This window comes from Vidua macroura, chromosome 14 (genome assembly GCF_024509145.1).
Source record: "Vidua macroura isolate BioBank_ID:100142 chromosome 14, ASM2450914v1, whole genome shotgun sequence".
NCBI classification, from domain to species: Eukaryota; Metazoa; Chordata; class Aves; order Passeriformes; family Viduidae; genus Vidua; species Vidua macroura.
In genome coordinates this window covers 15,784,158-15,796,336 of record NC_071584.1, presented here as the reverse complement: position 1 = coordinate 15,796,336, position 12,179 = coordinate 15,784,158, and the positions used below count along the sequence as shown (strand labels likewise).

The window sequence follows — 12,179 nt, the reverse complement described above, 5'->3', positions numbered from 1 at the left end:
GATCTGCATGAGAATGAGCGGGGCTTGGCGGGGAGGGCTTGTCTTGGGTTCCTTGGGCATATTCCTGCTGCTTTCCCTTCCAAGTGGGCGCCCGGCCGCCGCCGCAGCCCCTGCCAAAGTAATTCTTTGCTTTGGACCGGGAGACGAAATCTCCTCCGTTTTATTTCTGAGGGGTCAGGCAAGGAGTGGGAACCCCGCTGATCCAACCGTGTTCCCTTTTAACCTGCCTCTCCCTCTCTCCCCCTCCCGGCCCCCTGTCCTCCGGATGAGTGGAGCTGTAGCCAGGGCACGAGTGGCCAAACCGAAGCCGGAAAACACACAGAGCCGAGCGGGAACACGAGCTGTTTCCGATGGATCATTTAATATCTGCAGCGTCCCGGGGCTGGGATTGTGCCGCTCCTGGTGCCGTCAGGGTTTTGTGATGCCTGACGTGTGCTGGGCTCTGTCGTTCTGCCTCCATGTTCTCCCTGTGGGTTTTAGGTGGTGTTTTTTGGCATGGGGGTCACGGTGCAGCCTCCAGCTGCCAACCTCTGTTGGGGTAGGGATTGGGGTGTGGGTAGGAGAAGGTGAGTGCCCACTGCCGCTGCCGCCCAGCCTCATTGTCTCACTTCTCTCTCCATTCCTACGCCAATTAAAGCGCCGTGTTGCCATTCATGGCCCTTATGGTTTTGTTCAGTTGTCTGTCAGCTCTTGTCAAGCCCTGTCCCCTTCCCCTCCCCCGTTTCCAAAAACAAAACCCCTGACAAACCCCCCTTTGAATCCCCTCTTACCTCACTCCCAGCGTGGGGCCCCATTGCCGGGGGATGCCGGCGGCGGCGGCGGGGAGACCGCTCCCCACGCCGCCTTTGTGGGCCGCCGCCGCCCCCCAGCCCTCGGCCTCCCGCTTCTGCCAGCATTAATTAGATAACTCGGCCCCTCTTGATTCCTCCGAGGGGAGATCGGGACGATCCGACTCCAGGGAGAAAATATGGCTTTTCTTCCTCTTTAGTTTTTGGCCAAGCCCTTGGTTCCGTCGCTGCTGGAGGTGCTTATTGTGCTGGGAAATAACGGGTTTGGGGGGGTGGGTGCGTGACGGGGGTGAGCCTGCAGGACTCCGGGTGTTCCTCATTCCCTGTCTGGACCCCAGGCGGGAGTGGGTGGGAGCCCGGGGTCCCCTGAGCCCACGCCAGCGGCTGTGGAGAGTGCTGCAGGTGGCAGCAGCAGCCTGCGCCAGTGCTCTGGCCCTAATTAAATCTACTCCAAAATCCCTCAATTAGCAGCAGGTTTTGTTTCCCCTCCTCGCTAGGTTTGCATTGAGATCTTTCGGGTGCAGCGTCCGGGTGCACGGAGTGTGCGCGGACTTGGGAGGATGGAGCAGCACATGGCTGCTCCCGGCAGGCCTGGCTGCTCTGAGGGCTGGGAGCCTTCCCTCTCCTCCCCCTTCTCTTCTTCCTCCTCCTTGGGGCATGAGGGTGGTCAGCAGCTGTCCCTGGAAGTGAAGGACTGGCATCAGGATACATCCTGGCCGAGCCCACAGTGGGACAAAGGAGAACATTCTCCTTTTGTGGGTGCTGCCTTTGGTGATGGTGATCTGTCATCCTCCTTGGGGCTGGTGGGGAATCTGGCACTAGGATACTCTCCCTGGCCATGCTGTAATTATGGGGATAGCTCAGGGAGAAAGCCCTTCCTGCAGCCCTGCTGTGCCACAGGAGGGCTGAGTCACTGGGGCCAGGGATGTCACCAGCTGTGGTGGCAGCCGCTGGCTGTGGGTGCTGAGGTGTGGCTGGCATCTCACAGCATCCATGCCAGCTTTCCTGAAGTCTGCTGACCTGTTCTCCCAGCATCGTGATGTCTGGAACCCTCCTCTGCTCTTGGCTGGTGGTAGGAGAAGTGGTCTGGACTGCAGGAGGGGAAGTCAGACCTGTTCACAAGCTGCAGGTTTGCAGTTGAAACCAGGATCCTGCTCCTGACTTCCTGCTTGAGAAACCCAGCAGTGGTGGGTATTTTCCTGAAAAATCGGGCTCTCTGGTGTGTTCCCCTGGGTAATGGCTTGGTCTTCAGAGCTATGGCAGTGACTGCAACATGTGAACAAAGCTCAGGGAGCTACAGTGAGACCTTCCCTGCATCCCACATTCCCTGAATCTCACCTTCCCTGCTTCCAGGGCTGCTCAGGGTAAGCAAGGTGCTCTCTCAGCCTTCAGTGTTTGAGGCTGCCTGGGGAGAGTTACGGTCCAGTGTTGAACATGAGGCTCCTGTTTGCCAAACCTCTGTGTGAAGCACTGGAGTGGCCTCTTGGCCATTGCCAAAGCCATGGAAATCCCCAGAGCCACCGGTTTCCCTGTGGAGAGGTGCTGGGAGCCACGCTGTGACTGGGGCTGGTGTTCGAGCATGGACAGACCACACTGCCTTGGGCATCACCCCCCTTTCTGGGCACAGAGGGGCAGTTTGGGTTCGTTTTCCCCTGCATTTGGTGTTTCCATCCCTTCCTCTCAATCCCAACCCTGGCTTGACCGTGACCCGGAGTCAGTCACAGTGTGGAGCTTTCTGGGGCGCCTGTGCCAGGGGGACACTGGCTTGGGCATTTTGTAACTTCACCTCAAAAAATGTCACCCCTGGTGTGGGGTGGGGGGTTAGCAGCTTGCGAGGAGCCTCCCAGCTGGCAGGGAAGCAACAAAAGGGTTTTGGGGAGCAGCAGAGTTGGAAAATGGCATCCCAGAGCTGGGGGGGGGGTCGGTGAGCGTTGCCATGGAGACCCGTTTATGCCTCACTGATGCGTCGTGTAAATCCGTTTGGAAACGAGAAGGGCCTTTTGTCTTTGGGAGGGTTGAATGGGCCTCATTAAACCCGAGATGAGGAAAAAAAAGGGCCATGGAGTGTATCTGGGAGGGGGACTGGACTGGACAGCCCCAGGGGGGGCTCAGCAGAGGCTGTTCCCTCTCCCAGGGAGCTGGGGGGGCTGGAAGGTGAAAAATATCTCCTTGAACAGCAGAGACCAAAGGACTGAAGGAGATATGAGCTGCTTTCAGATACCTGGAATTGCTGGCTCTGTGTGGCCACCTCGGCTCCAAAGGATAGAGCAGAAATAGAAGAGGGCTGCTGAAGGGCAAGGAAAATAATTATCCATAGATTAGCAGGGGGAAAAAAGATGGCAGGCTCTTCTAAAGGAGACTAATAATAGAGGAGCACATGAAAGGAGTGGGATCTGAGAGCGTGGGGGTTCGTGTGCTCCTATTTACCCTCTTGTGGCGATGAGTGGTGCGATGGACGAGCGAGAAGGCGACAGATACAGAAGGAGGAACCTTTTCATTCCACTTGTAATTAACTTCCTTCCACGGAGTATCTTTATTCCCAAGAGCTGAATGGGAGTCAAATAGGAGAAAGGGGCTGTGCCTCTGTGTACTGGCACCACTTTTGGGGAGGGCTGTGGATGTTGGTGGTGTGCTGGAATCAGGTGGGGCTTTGGGATTAGGTGTAATTCCACTGGTTTGATTGTCCTCTGCTCTGGAGAGGTGAAGTGAGGTAGGTGGGGGCTGCACTGTCTCACTGATACCTCCTGGTGTCAGCAGGAGAACCTCTCCCTGTGACAGGGGGTGGCTGATGCTCTCAGCTCAAGCTCCCTGAGGACCATGTGGTTGTCCCTGTCTGGTAATGCTATTTGACTTGTGATGTCCCACTTCACCTAAGTTAGGTTCCAGTTTTTACTACTGACCTCTTAATTCTCTTTCGTGATGAAAATACAGATTTAGGCAAGGGCAGAGGTGGCTGGGTGTCACCAAGGGAGCTTTGGATGAGCTGTGCAGGGGCCCTCCAATGGCAGGAGTGTGATGTGTCTCTGTGACATCGGGGTCTGGAAAACAGCTCTGGGGACACGACTGATTCTTCTGGCAGAAAGTCCCCAGTGCCTGGGCATGGCTGCTATGTCCCAGGAAGGCTTGGATGAGTGAGGCAGAGAGGGCAGGATTGGATTGGTGTGTGGCTGGGCACCAGCAAATCGCAGGTTCAGGAGTGTTTTTCAGGATCCCGCACCCAGTTTGAACACGGAGCTTTGGCTTTTTTACTGGATCTGGCCCTTTCCCACCCCTTCCTTGAGGAGATTCCCGGTGGATGGGAGCTGTGATCCGTCTGGAAGGACTCACATGCTCTGTTGGTGTGGAGAGCTGGGCCCATGGGGGCTTCAGCTGCCCAGACACCAGGAAAACCTCCCAGCTCCTGCAGGTCTCGCTCTGCCGGGCACCGTCAGCCTTCCCTGGCAGACATACACGTCCTCCATGTAAGATCCAGTTATTTTTGGATTTCTTTGAAGCAAACAGCATTTAGCATATGTCATCTTATATGTATGTCAGCGTCAGCTTTAGAACATCTTCTCCAAGGAGAAGGTTCTTGGGAAATGTTGTTCTGTTTCTGCCAAGCCTGAAATCAGGTGAGGGGCATCATATGCTGTGGATGTGGGGAAAGGTGATGCTGCCTCAGAGATTTTGTGGTTGATGTGGTGCAAAGAATGCCTGGATCCAGGGGGAGAGCAGTTGGAAAATGTGTCAACCCATTCTTTTAAAAAAATGTATTTTTAAGCCATTTTTTGGTTTTCCCTAATGAAGAGCTGAAGGACTGTTGGATTTTAAGGTTCCAGATGACTTATCTGCAGGATACTTGTGACTGCAGGATTGCTGGGAGTGTGTTGGCTCATCCATGTCTATCCATGTGTGCCCACATGGAGGAGAGGTGCCTGCACGGGAGGAGGGTGTGGAGGAGTGGGGTATCATTCCCAATATGACTCCCAATCTTGCTCTGGCCAAACTTGCTTGGTTTTCTTCCTTAGCTTGTTCTTCCTCCTGTCCCGGCAAACCCTCTCTGGGAGGCCTGCGACACTGGGCCCTGGCTGAGTCCATGGCTCTTCCAGCAGGTCCCACCTGTAGCCCCTGGTCCCTCCATCAGATCCTGTATTTTGGACCCCCAAGGGGAAGTGAGGGGGGCTCTGCAAGGGATTGAGGGCCCCACCAACAGCCCCCCAGCTCAGGGCACGGGAGAGGCTGCACTTTAATCCCATCTCCCTGCTCCGGCATCCCGGCATCCTGCTGCCAACAGAGCTCCCGTTGTTTACCCAACTCAGAGGAATCGGTTTACAAGGCTCACAAATCCCCTTTTCACCTTTCCCATCAGAAAACACCTCCTGAAACAATGAGGAAATTGGACGCTGCCACCTGATCGCTCCCAAGGAACCTGTGGGGCCGGGAGCTGGGGGCCTGGAGTGGCGCTGGGGATGGGGATGCCTGGCTGGGATGGTCCCCTGGCTCTGCAGGTGGGCAGCCATGGATGCCACCCAAAAATCACCTCAGAGTCTTTAAGGGGTGAAGCTGTTAGACCTCTCCACCTGTTCAGCTGGCAAAAAAATACTTGTTTAAAGCTTTAATGGCTGTAGTTAATAATTCCCACCCCCTTGGACACCAGGAAAAATGATACTGGGATGTTACCTGTGAGCTGGTGATGGTGCCAATCACAGGATTCCAGAACGGTTTGGGTCCTTAAGGAGGGGACCTTAAAGCTCATCCAGTTCCACTCCCTGCCATGGATGGGGACACCTTCCACTATGCCAGGTTGCTCCAAGCCCTATCCAGCCTTGCCGTGGACACTTCATGGATGGGACAGGAGTAAGGCTGGAGCCGTTGTCCTCCTCCTCCTGCATGGTGGGCAAGGTAGAGGAGAGTGATTCTTAATGCTGAGAGTTGTTTCAGCCTTAAGATTGAGCTAAGTTTTAGTTTTTCTCTTTTTTTTTTCCCCTTCCCACCTTAAAACAGGGAAATCAGGCTGTATTTTCTAGAGGAACAGCAGATTCCCCCATCCCTCCCTGAAATTACAGTGAGTGCTCTGAGGGCACGATGAATTTCCCTATTAATTTAAGAGTTGTTCTGTTCCCTCCTTCGGGTTAAGATAAATCTGAAGACATGTCCTTGTGAAGACAAGTCAAGAGTGTAATTCCTTTTTGTCTTCAACCATCCCTTGGAACTAAAATACCTTGTCTCCAGAATTGGCTGAAATCCTGCGTTCAGGCAACATGTGACAATTTTTGGACTTTTTTTCCTCTCCTTTTCTTGTGATAAATGTTGCTTTTTGCTGTGTATTTTAAAGAAGAATTTCCCAGAGAACCAGCCTCTGGCATAGTGGGAGCTATTGTTGGTCTTCCCTAGGATGATCATCACAAGCTGTCCTTGTGACAAAGCAGAATTTTTGGGGGAAATGAAGGTCTCTGTGTGTGGCAAAAAGCTGGAAGAGCTGTGTGAGGGGTTCGAGATACATGCCTCAGGTTTATGTCCCCTCCTGTGCTGTCCAGGCTGTCATCTGGAAACAGCCCTGCTGTTAGAGAAGAGGAGAAATGGAGGAGAAAAAAATCAGGAAAATTGGAGGACAAAGGGAAAATGGTCTGTGTGCAGGTGGGGAACAGCGGTTGGAGGGAGCAGTTCAAAAGCTCCATGCACAGGGAAGTGGCTCTGTCTTGTTCCATGTTTGTGTGGATCTGGAAGATGTTGAGCTAATTCCCAGACAGCATTTGTGTGCTTCTGGAGCTGAGACTGAGCGTTTGTGGAAGGGATTTGCCTCCTTGTTTTATCCTTAAATAAACCTAAGGTAGGCTTTGGTCCTGAAGTTCCTGAGATGAAGAGGTGCCAGCAGGATGTGGTACTGGGAGGTTCTCAGCTCCCTCGGTTGCTTCATGGCCCCTCCCCTGCTTACAAATCCGTTTGGCCTGATCCCAACAGGCTGGTGGCCCAGGGACCGGTTGGTTTGCAGGTGTTGGCCAAGGTTTTGGCCACAGAGGTGTGATAGGTCCTCCTGGTATGGAGATGAGGGTGGATAGGAGCCTTCTCCTCCTGCTCCGGCGGTGCAAGACATCTGCTTGACTTGTTTGTGGCTTCCTGTTTGGCATCTTCTGGGCAGGAGGGAGCTGGCAGGAGCTGGAGGAGGGAGCTTGAGTCACTCCAGAGTCCTGTGCCAGGAAGCCTCTGACTCAGCCCAACCGTGGAGAAAGGAGTGTGGGATCCAGCTGCCTCTCGGGGTGGGAACCCGTGCAAGTGTTCACTTGCGCTGCGTGTCTGCGGCCGGGCGGGGAGGGAGGGACAGGGGCTGCTCCCGCCTCCTGCTCCCGCTCCGGCCTTGCGTCAGGGCCCTGGCCGTGGGTGGGGAAGCCTTTATCGCTCCCAAGCCTTTGGAAGTGCGTGCTGGCCACTGGCCAGGTGACCTACTTGGTAGTGTGAAGCAAAGCATGGCTCACCTGCCGGCAGTGCCGGGATGGAGGCAGGCTCTGCATCCCACCTGCGTCCCTAAAGACCTTCCAGGGGCCAAGTTTCCCACTGTCTCCTGTTCACCTTCTGCCTGAATCATGACTTGTACAAAACTCCCTGCAACCTCATGTGGCCAAGGTGCTGCTGTGCCACTGGTGCTGGGTTTGGGATGATCCCAACTGCCCCGTTGTGCTGTTTTGGGTACTACTGGAGCTGATGTGGTGGAGCTGCAGTCAGGCAGGGAGGATGGACTCATAACCCCTCTAAATCCAGTTTCTTGATGGGGCTGTGCCCACCATCCCTGTGCAGTGCTCTGGTTGCCTGGGATGCTCCTCTGACCTGGCAAGCTGCAAGTGAGGTGCAGATGATGTCTGCGTGTCTGCCCTGCTGCTTCAGCTGGCACCGAGCTCCAGAGCCCGTGCCAAGGGCACTTAGGGGAGCGTGGGCTTCGGCTCCGCCTGCCTGCTCCAGCCCAGCCTGTGGATCTGCTGGGCTCCTGCAGCCAAAGGCCTGGTGCTGGTTCCAGCTCTGTGGCTTCTTGCTAAGACTTGCATGGAGCCACGGAGCAGGTTGGTCTTGTGTGTTTGATCTTCCTTCCATGGAGCCTCCAGCTCCAGCCAGAGCAGCTGGCTGGGGGAGAAGGTATCCCGGCCCCATCCAATCTCCAGGGTGGGCTGGCACAGGGATGGGCTGTGTCCGACAGTGGAAGGGGAAGCATGGCCGTGCAGCCGTGGCAAAGTGCTCACTTTGCGTTTTCCCGTGCCCAGATTACGTGAGAGAGTTGCAGCAGAGATAACTCTGCAGGAAAATCCATTCCCACCTTATCTCCCATCAGGAACGCATTTAGTTGCCTACATCAAAGTAGATGATCTGCTGCTTCCCTCCTTGCTGCCCTAATCCTCTCCTTCACGCTGAAAAAAACCTAATCAGTGCCTTGCCCCACCATAACGAGATCCGAATGTTAATTATCAGCATCTTGCCTTCCTACCCTTCCCAATGCCCTGCCTTCCAGCCCTGAATAGCTTTCCTCCCTCCTTGCTCCTCTCCATCCGGTCCTCCCACGCTCCTGGGCATGCTGTTGAGCCTGGCTCAGTAGAAGTTGTCCTGCAGGATGCTTCCTTCCCTTCCATTTAAGGACAGGAATTCCTCAGGGAGCCAGGGCGTGGACGGGATCCCTCCCTTCACCCCATTGTCAGGACTTCTCCCTATGCCTAATTATTGCCTGTCCCTGCAGGAAGCTCCTTGCCTGGCCGTCGGGCAGAGCCGCGGCGTCTCCCAGCCCTTTGTGGAAAGACTCATTCCCGGTTGGATGCCAGGCTTGGGGACGGGAAGGGTGCCCACCCTAATCATGGCTGGCGAGCGGGACTGACCCAAGCCAGCCCTGATTTTGTCAGCAGGAGCCTGTGCTGGCTCCATGCACAGGCTGGGATGGTGAGGGAAGAGAAGAACTTGGTTTCGGTGTCAAAACCCATCTTACAGAGGGAGAGCAGCAGAGCTGAAGCACAAAAATGGTGTCAGAGTGGGGTGGGCCGGGCTGGTGTGGCCTCTGCTCCAGCACGTGGTAACCTCTTACCCTCCTCTCTTCCAGGTTCATGACTGGGAAGGGGCTAGTCATCTACCCAGAGATTGGGGATAAACTGGACATTATCTGCCCCAAGGCGGAGCCGTCCAAGCCTTACGAGTACTACAAGCTGTACCTGGTGAGGAAGGAGCAGGCGGATGCCTGCAGCACCGTCATGGACCCCAACGTGCTGGTGACATGCAACCGGCCCGAGCAGGAGATCCGCTTCACCATCAAGTTCCAGGAGTTCAGCCCCAACTACATGGGCCTGGAATTCAAGCGGCAGCAGGATTACTTCATCACATGTGAGTCGCCCTCCTCTTCCTTGCTGCCAGCCCTGGCTTGGGAGGGCTCGGGCGCCTGGAGAGTGTCACCAGGCGCTTATGTGTGACTTGGCTGGTGCAGAGAGCTGACACGGATGGAAAATATGTCCTGCTGGATGGGAACAGGGGGAGGAATGTGTCACTGGCTGAGTGGGTCACCAGTCCCTATCTGGCTGCTGTGCTGTGTCCCCTGCCCTGCTCACGCTGGGAGCAGGAGCACATCCCCGTCTGGGGTCGGCCCTGGAGCACTGTCATGCCTGGAGCCTATTTTTTGCTGCCATCTTTGCTGGAAGTGTTATGGGGTTTTGCCTTGGGGCTGGGGAGAAAGAGGAATGGTGATGTTTGTCCTTACTCCTGGATGTTGCTTCCAAGAGCAGCCCCAGCACGGGGAAGTGCTGATGGTGTCCAATGTGTGAGATGATCGAAGTGGCTGAAAAATTCTGCACACTGGCTTGTTCTGTTTGTGTCTTGGTGCACCATGGCATTTTCTGGAGGGGAGAGAGAGGAGGCTGGGATTTTCTTGGAGCCTGTGGTCTGTGCATGCAGGGGATTGCTGCACAGAAATGTATCCCCTTGTGCCTGCTCTGCTGCGGATGGAGGGGGAGCTCAGCCGTGTCTGGACAGTGCTGCCAGCTCTTTCTTTGTCCCCTCCCCTCCTCCTCAGCCTGCCTGTCCCCGCCTGGCTGGGTGCACTGCAAAGGGCACGGTGGCCACGGCTCAGCTCCCCTCGCTGTGTGCCGTGGGCTCTGCGGCGAGCGGCTGGCACAGGGGTCACTGCCCGTGTGGGAGCGAGCTCCCAGCCATGGGAGCCGTGTGTTCCTGGCTGGAAACAGGGTATTTTTAGCCTGGAATCTTTGGGAGGGGGCAGCAAGGCCATAGCAGGCAGTGGAGACAGGGGGTCTGTGCTGTAGCATGCTGCTGTGATGAAGCTGCTGGTCTGGATGTCCCCAGCAAGCCTGGCTGGAGCTGTTGGAATCTTGCTGCAGAATAATTTGGAATAAACCTGATGCAGAGGAAGCAGCCGGGCCCGGCTCTGGCAGGTCAGCCTTGAGCCCTCATCACTTCTGTCATGGCAAATTTTGCTGGGTGGTGACAGGGACTCGTGGGGGGCTCCCCGTGTTCCCTGTGTGGCCGTGGAGATGCCAAAGTGGCTCCTGGATGGTCAGCCAGGGAAGCCTCCCTAACAGGAGGGGTGACAACAGGGACGACCTGGCACCACAACCTGCAGAGCCAGCTCAGCTCGGGGCTGGCAGTGACCGTGGGCTCTGCAGGGCTGAGCCACTGTGGCAGGGCCAGGCTCTTCCAGAGCAATGGTCACTGTCGCTGTCCAGACATGGGGATGTCTGTCCTGTATCACTTGAGAGGCACCAGCTTTGAAGCCAGTGTGGGCAGGACACCCTGGTTCCAGCCCAGATGCTGCAGATGGGGATGCCAAAACCCCTGGCACAACTGCCATGTAGGCTCCCATCTCCCTTGACACAGCTGCACCAGCCTGGTGGCTCTGGGATGGCAAAGTTCGGCCCTTCTGCCATCCTTCAGCTGATGGAAAGCTTGATTGAATATAAGCTTTGCCTGCAGTGGGCAAAAACTTGGAAGAGAGGCCAAAGTGGCAGGCTTGGGTCAGCCAAGCATCTTGAAGCACTTGGTCAGTGGCTCCTCTGTGTTTGGAGGTCAAGTTCAAGCACTGACATGGTCATCAAGCTAATGAGGGCTGAAATTGGGGTCCTTTGAGCTACAGCCCGTGGGACTGTCAGGCTGCAAAGAGCCCTCAAAGACAAATAGGTTCCCCAAAACGAGTTCAGGAGGTGAACAAAGCACCAAGAAGAAGAAATATGGGATCCCTCTTATGGTAACCAAGTCCATCAGGAAGGTGGAGGCAGAAGGATTTATCAGCCTCTGAATTACCCAAATTTTAAGGAGCTGTTTTGCATTTCACACAAAAACTGAAGTGAAAATCAACCTCCCGGAGCTTTGGGAGGTGCTTTCACAAGCGGCCGCCGGTGCACTGCCGACTCCAAACGCGGCTCCCGCGGGGCCCCTGCAGCTTTGAGCCGATGCCAGCTCCCCTCCAAGGCTGCCAGCACACCTGGGTCACTGCAGGTGACCGGCTCCGGCTCGCTTCGGATCCGACGGGACACGCAGCCGGGATTTTGCAAAGACGGCATAGCCCAGGTTGGGAAATCCCCGGCTGTGCGTCCCGTTGGATGTTGGGCTGAGGCTTTTAAACTCATTTTTTAATATAAAATCCTATTTATCCTCTTGTTCCCAGTTCCAGGCTGTATAGGGATGCAGTGAGCGGGGTGCTTGGAGCATCCCTGTGGGATGCCCCTCCTCTCCTCAGGGGGCCGGCAGTGCCCTCTGCCCCTGCCTTGGACCGTTTCTGACTTTAATTTCTCTTGACTCCTCCAAGCTTTGATGCGAAACCCCTCGGAGCTGGGAGCTGCCAGCTGAACTTTGGCCCCTGGGTGGGCTGAGGATGCTCCTGTGATCTGGCCATACCCTCTGCTGAGCAGCCCCAGGAGTTCTTTCTGCCAAGAAATAAAATAGCCAAAAAAACAAAGTCAAAAGTGTCCTGAGCAGACCACCCACATGTTGTCTTTTTTTTTCCCCCCAATTTTTCTCCCCTCCCTTTCCCCAAGCTTTGCCTGAACACACAAAAGAGTTTTTTTTTTTTTTTCTCCCTTTTCATTTTTAAGCTGGGGAAGCAATGCTGGAGCCGAGGGGAACAGGGCGTGTGCCACTCATCCCCCACCTTCCCCAGCGGTTGGAAAACCTCCTCACCGGAGCCAGGGGGCTTCCCAGGGCCCTCCTATTCAGGACCCCTCCTTGCCATTGCTTTGGATATGCCAAGCCTTATTTAGGGACACTTTTATCATGGAGGGACATGGCCCCAGCCCTCGGCTTAGCCATGAAAAGGCTTTTGAAAGCTGCTGTTCCCTGTCCCCGTCCTCTCTGGAGCCTCACACCGACCCCCTCTACACCAGCTCCCGGCTTTCCTTAAAAGCATCTTTGCTCCTGGGGGTGGATAAGGAAAGGTGATGCTTA

At 55.5% G+C, this 12,179-nt stretch overlaps 1 protein-coding gene and 1 long non-coding RNA gene across 4 annotated transcripts in view; one reads left to right on the top strand and one right to left on the bottom strand.

Annotated features, from left to right (window-relative positions):
* The window catches only part of EFNB1 (ephrin B1), a 44,771-nt gene that overhangs the window by 19,601 nt on the left and 12,991 nt on the right, over window positions 1-12,179 (top strand). Inside the window, exons 1-2 of one of the 3 annotated variants that reach the window (XM_053990175.1) lie at window positions 1,797-1,975; window positions 8,839-9,116. In XM_053990175.1, coding sequence (XP_053846150.1) covers window positions 8,843-9,116 — 274 coding nt within the window. In that variant the 5' untranslated portion in view covers window positions 1,797-1,975; window positions 8,839-8,842. Of the gene's footprint in view, window positions 1-1,796; window positions 1,976-3,890; window positions 4,250-8,838; window positions 9,117-12,179 lie in introns of those variants that run through there. The other 2 variants (XM_053990173.1, XM_053990174.1) reach the window with 2 other exon arrangements.
* LOC128814383 (uncharacterized) lies at window positions 364-3,763 on the bottom strand. Its single transcript, XR_008439364.1, has 6 exons — window positions 3,689-3,763; window positions 3,216-3,334; window positions 3,010-3,075; window positions 1,809-1,879; window positions 771-1,468; window positions 364-467 (listed from the first exon to the last, which is right to left on the bottom strand). It is a non-coding gene; the product is annotated as an uncharacterized LOC128814383 (long non-coding RNA).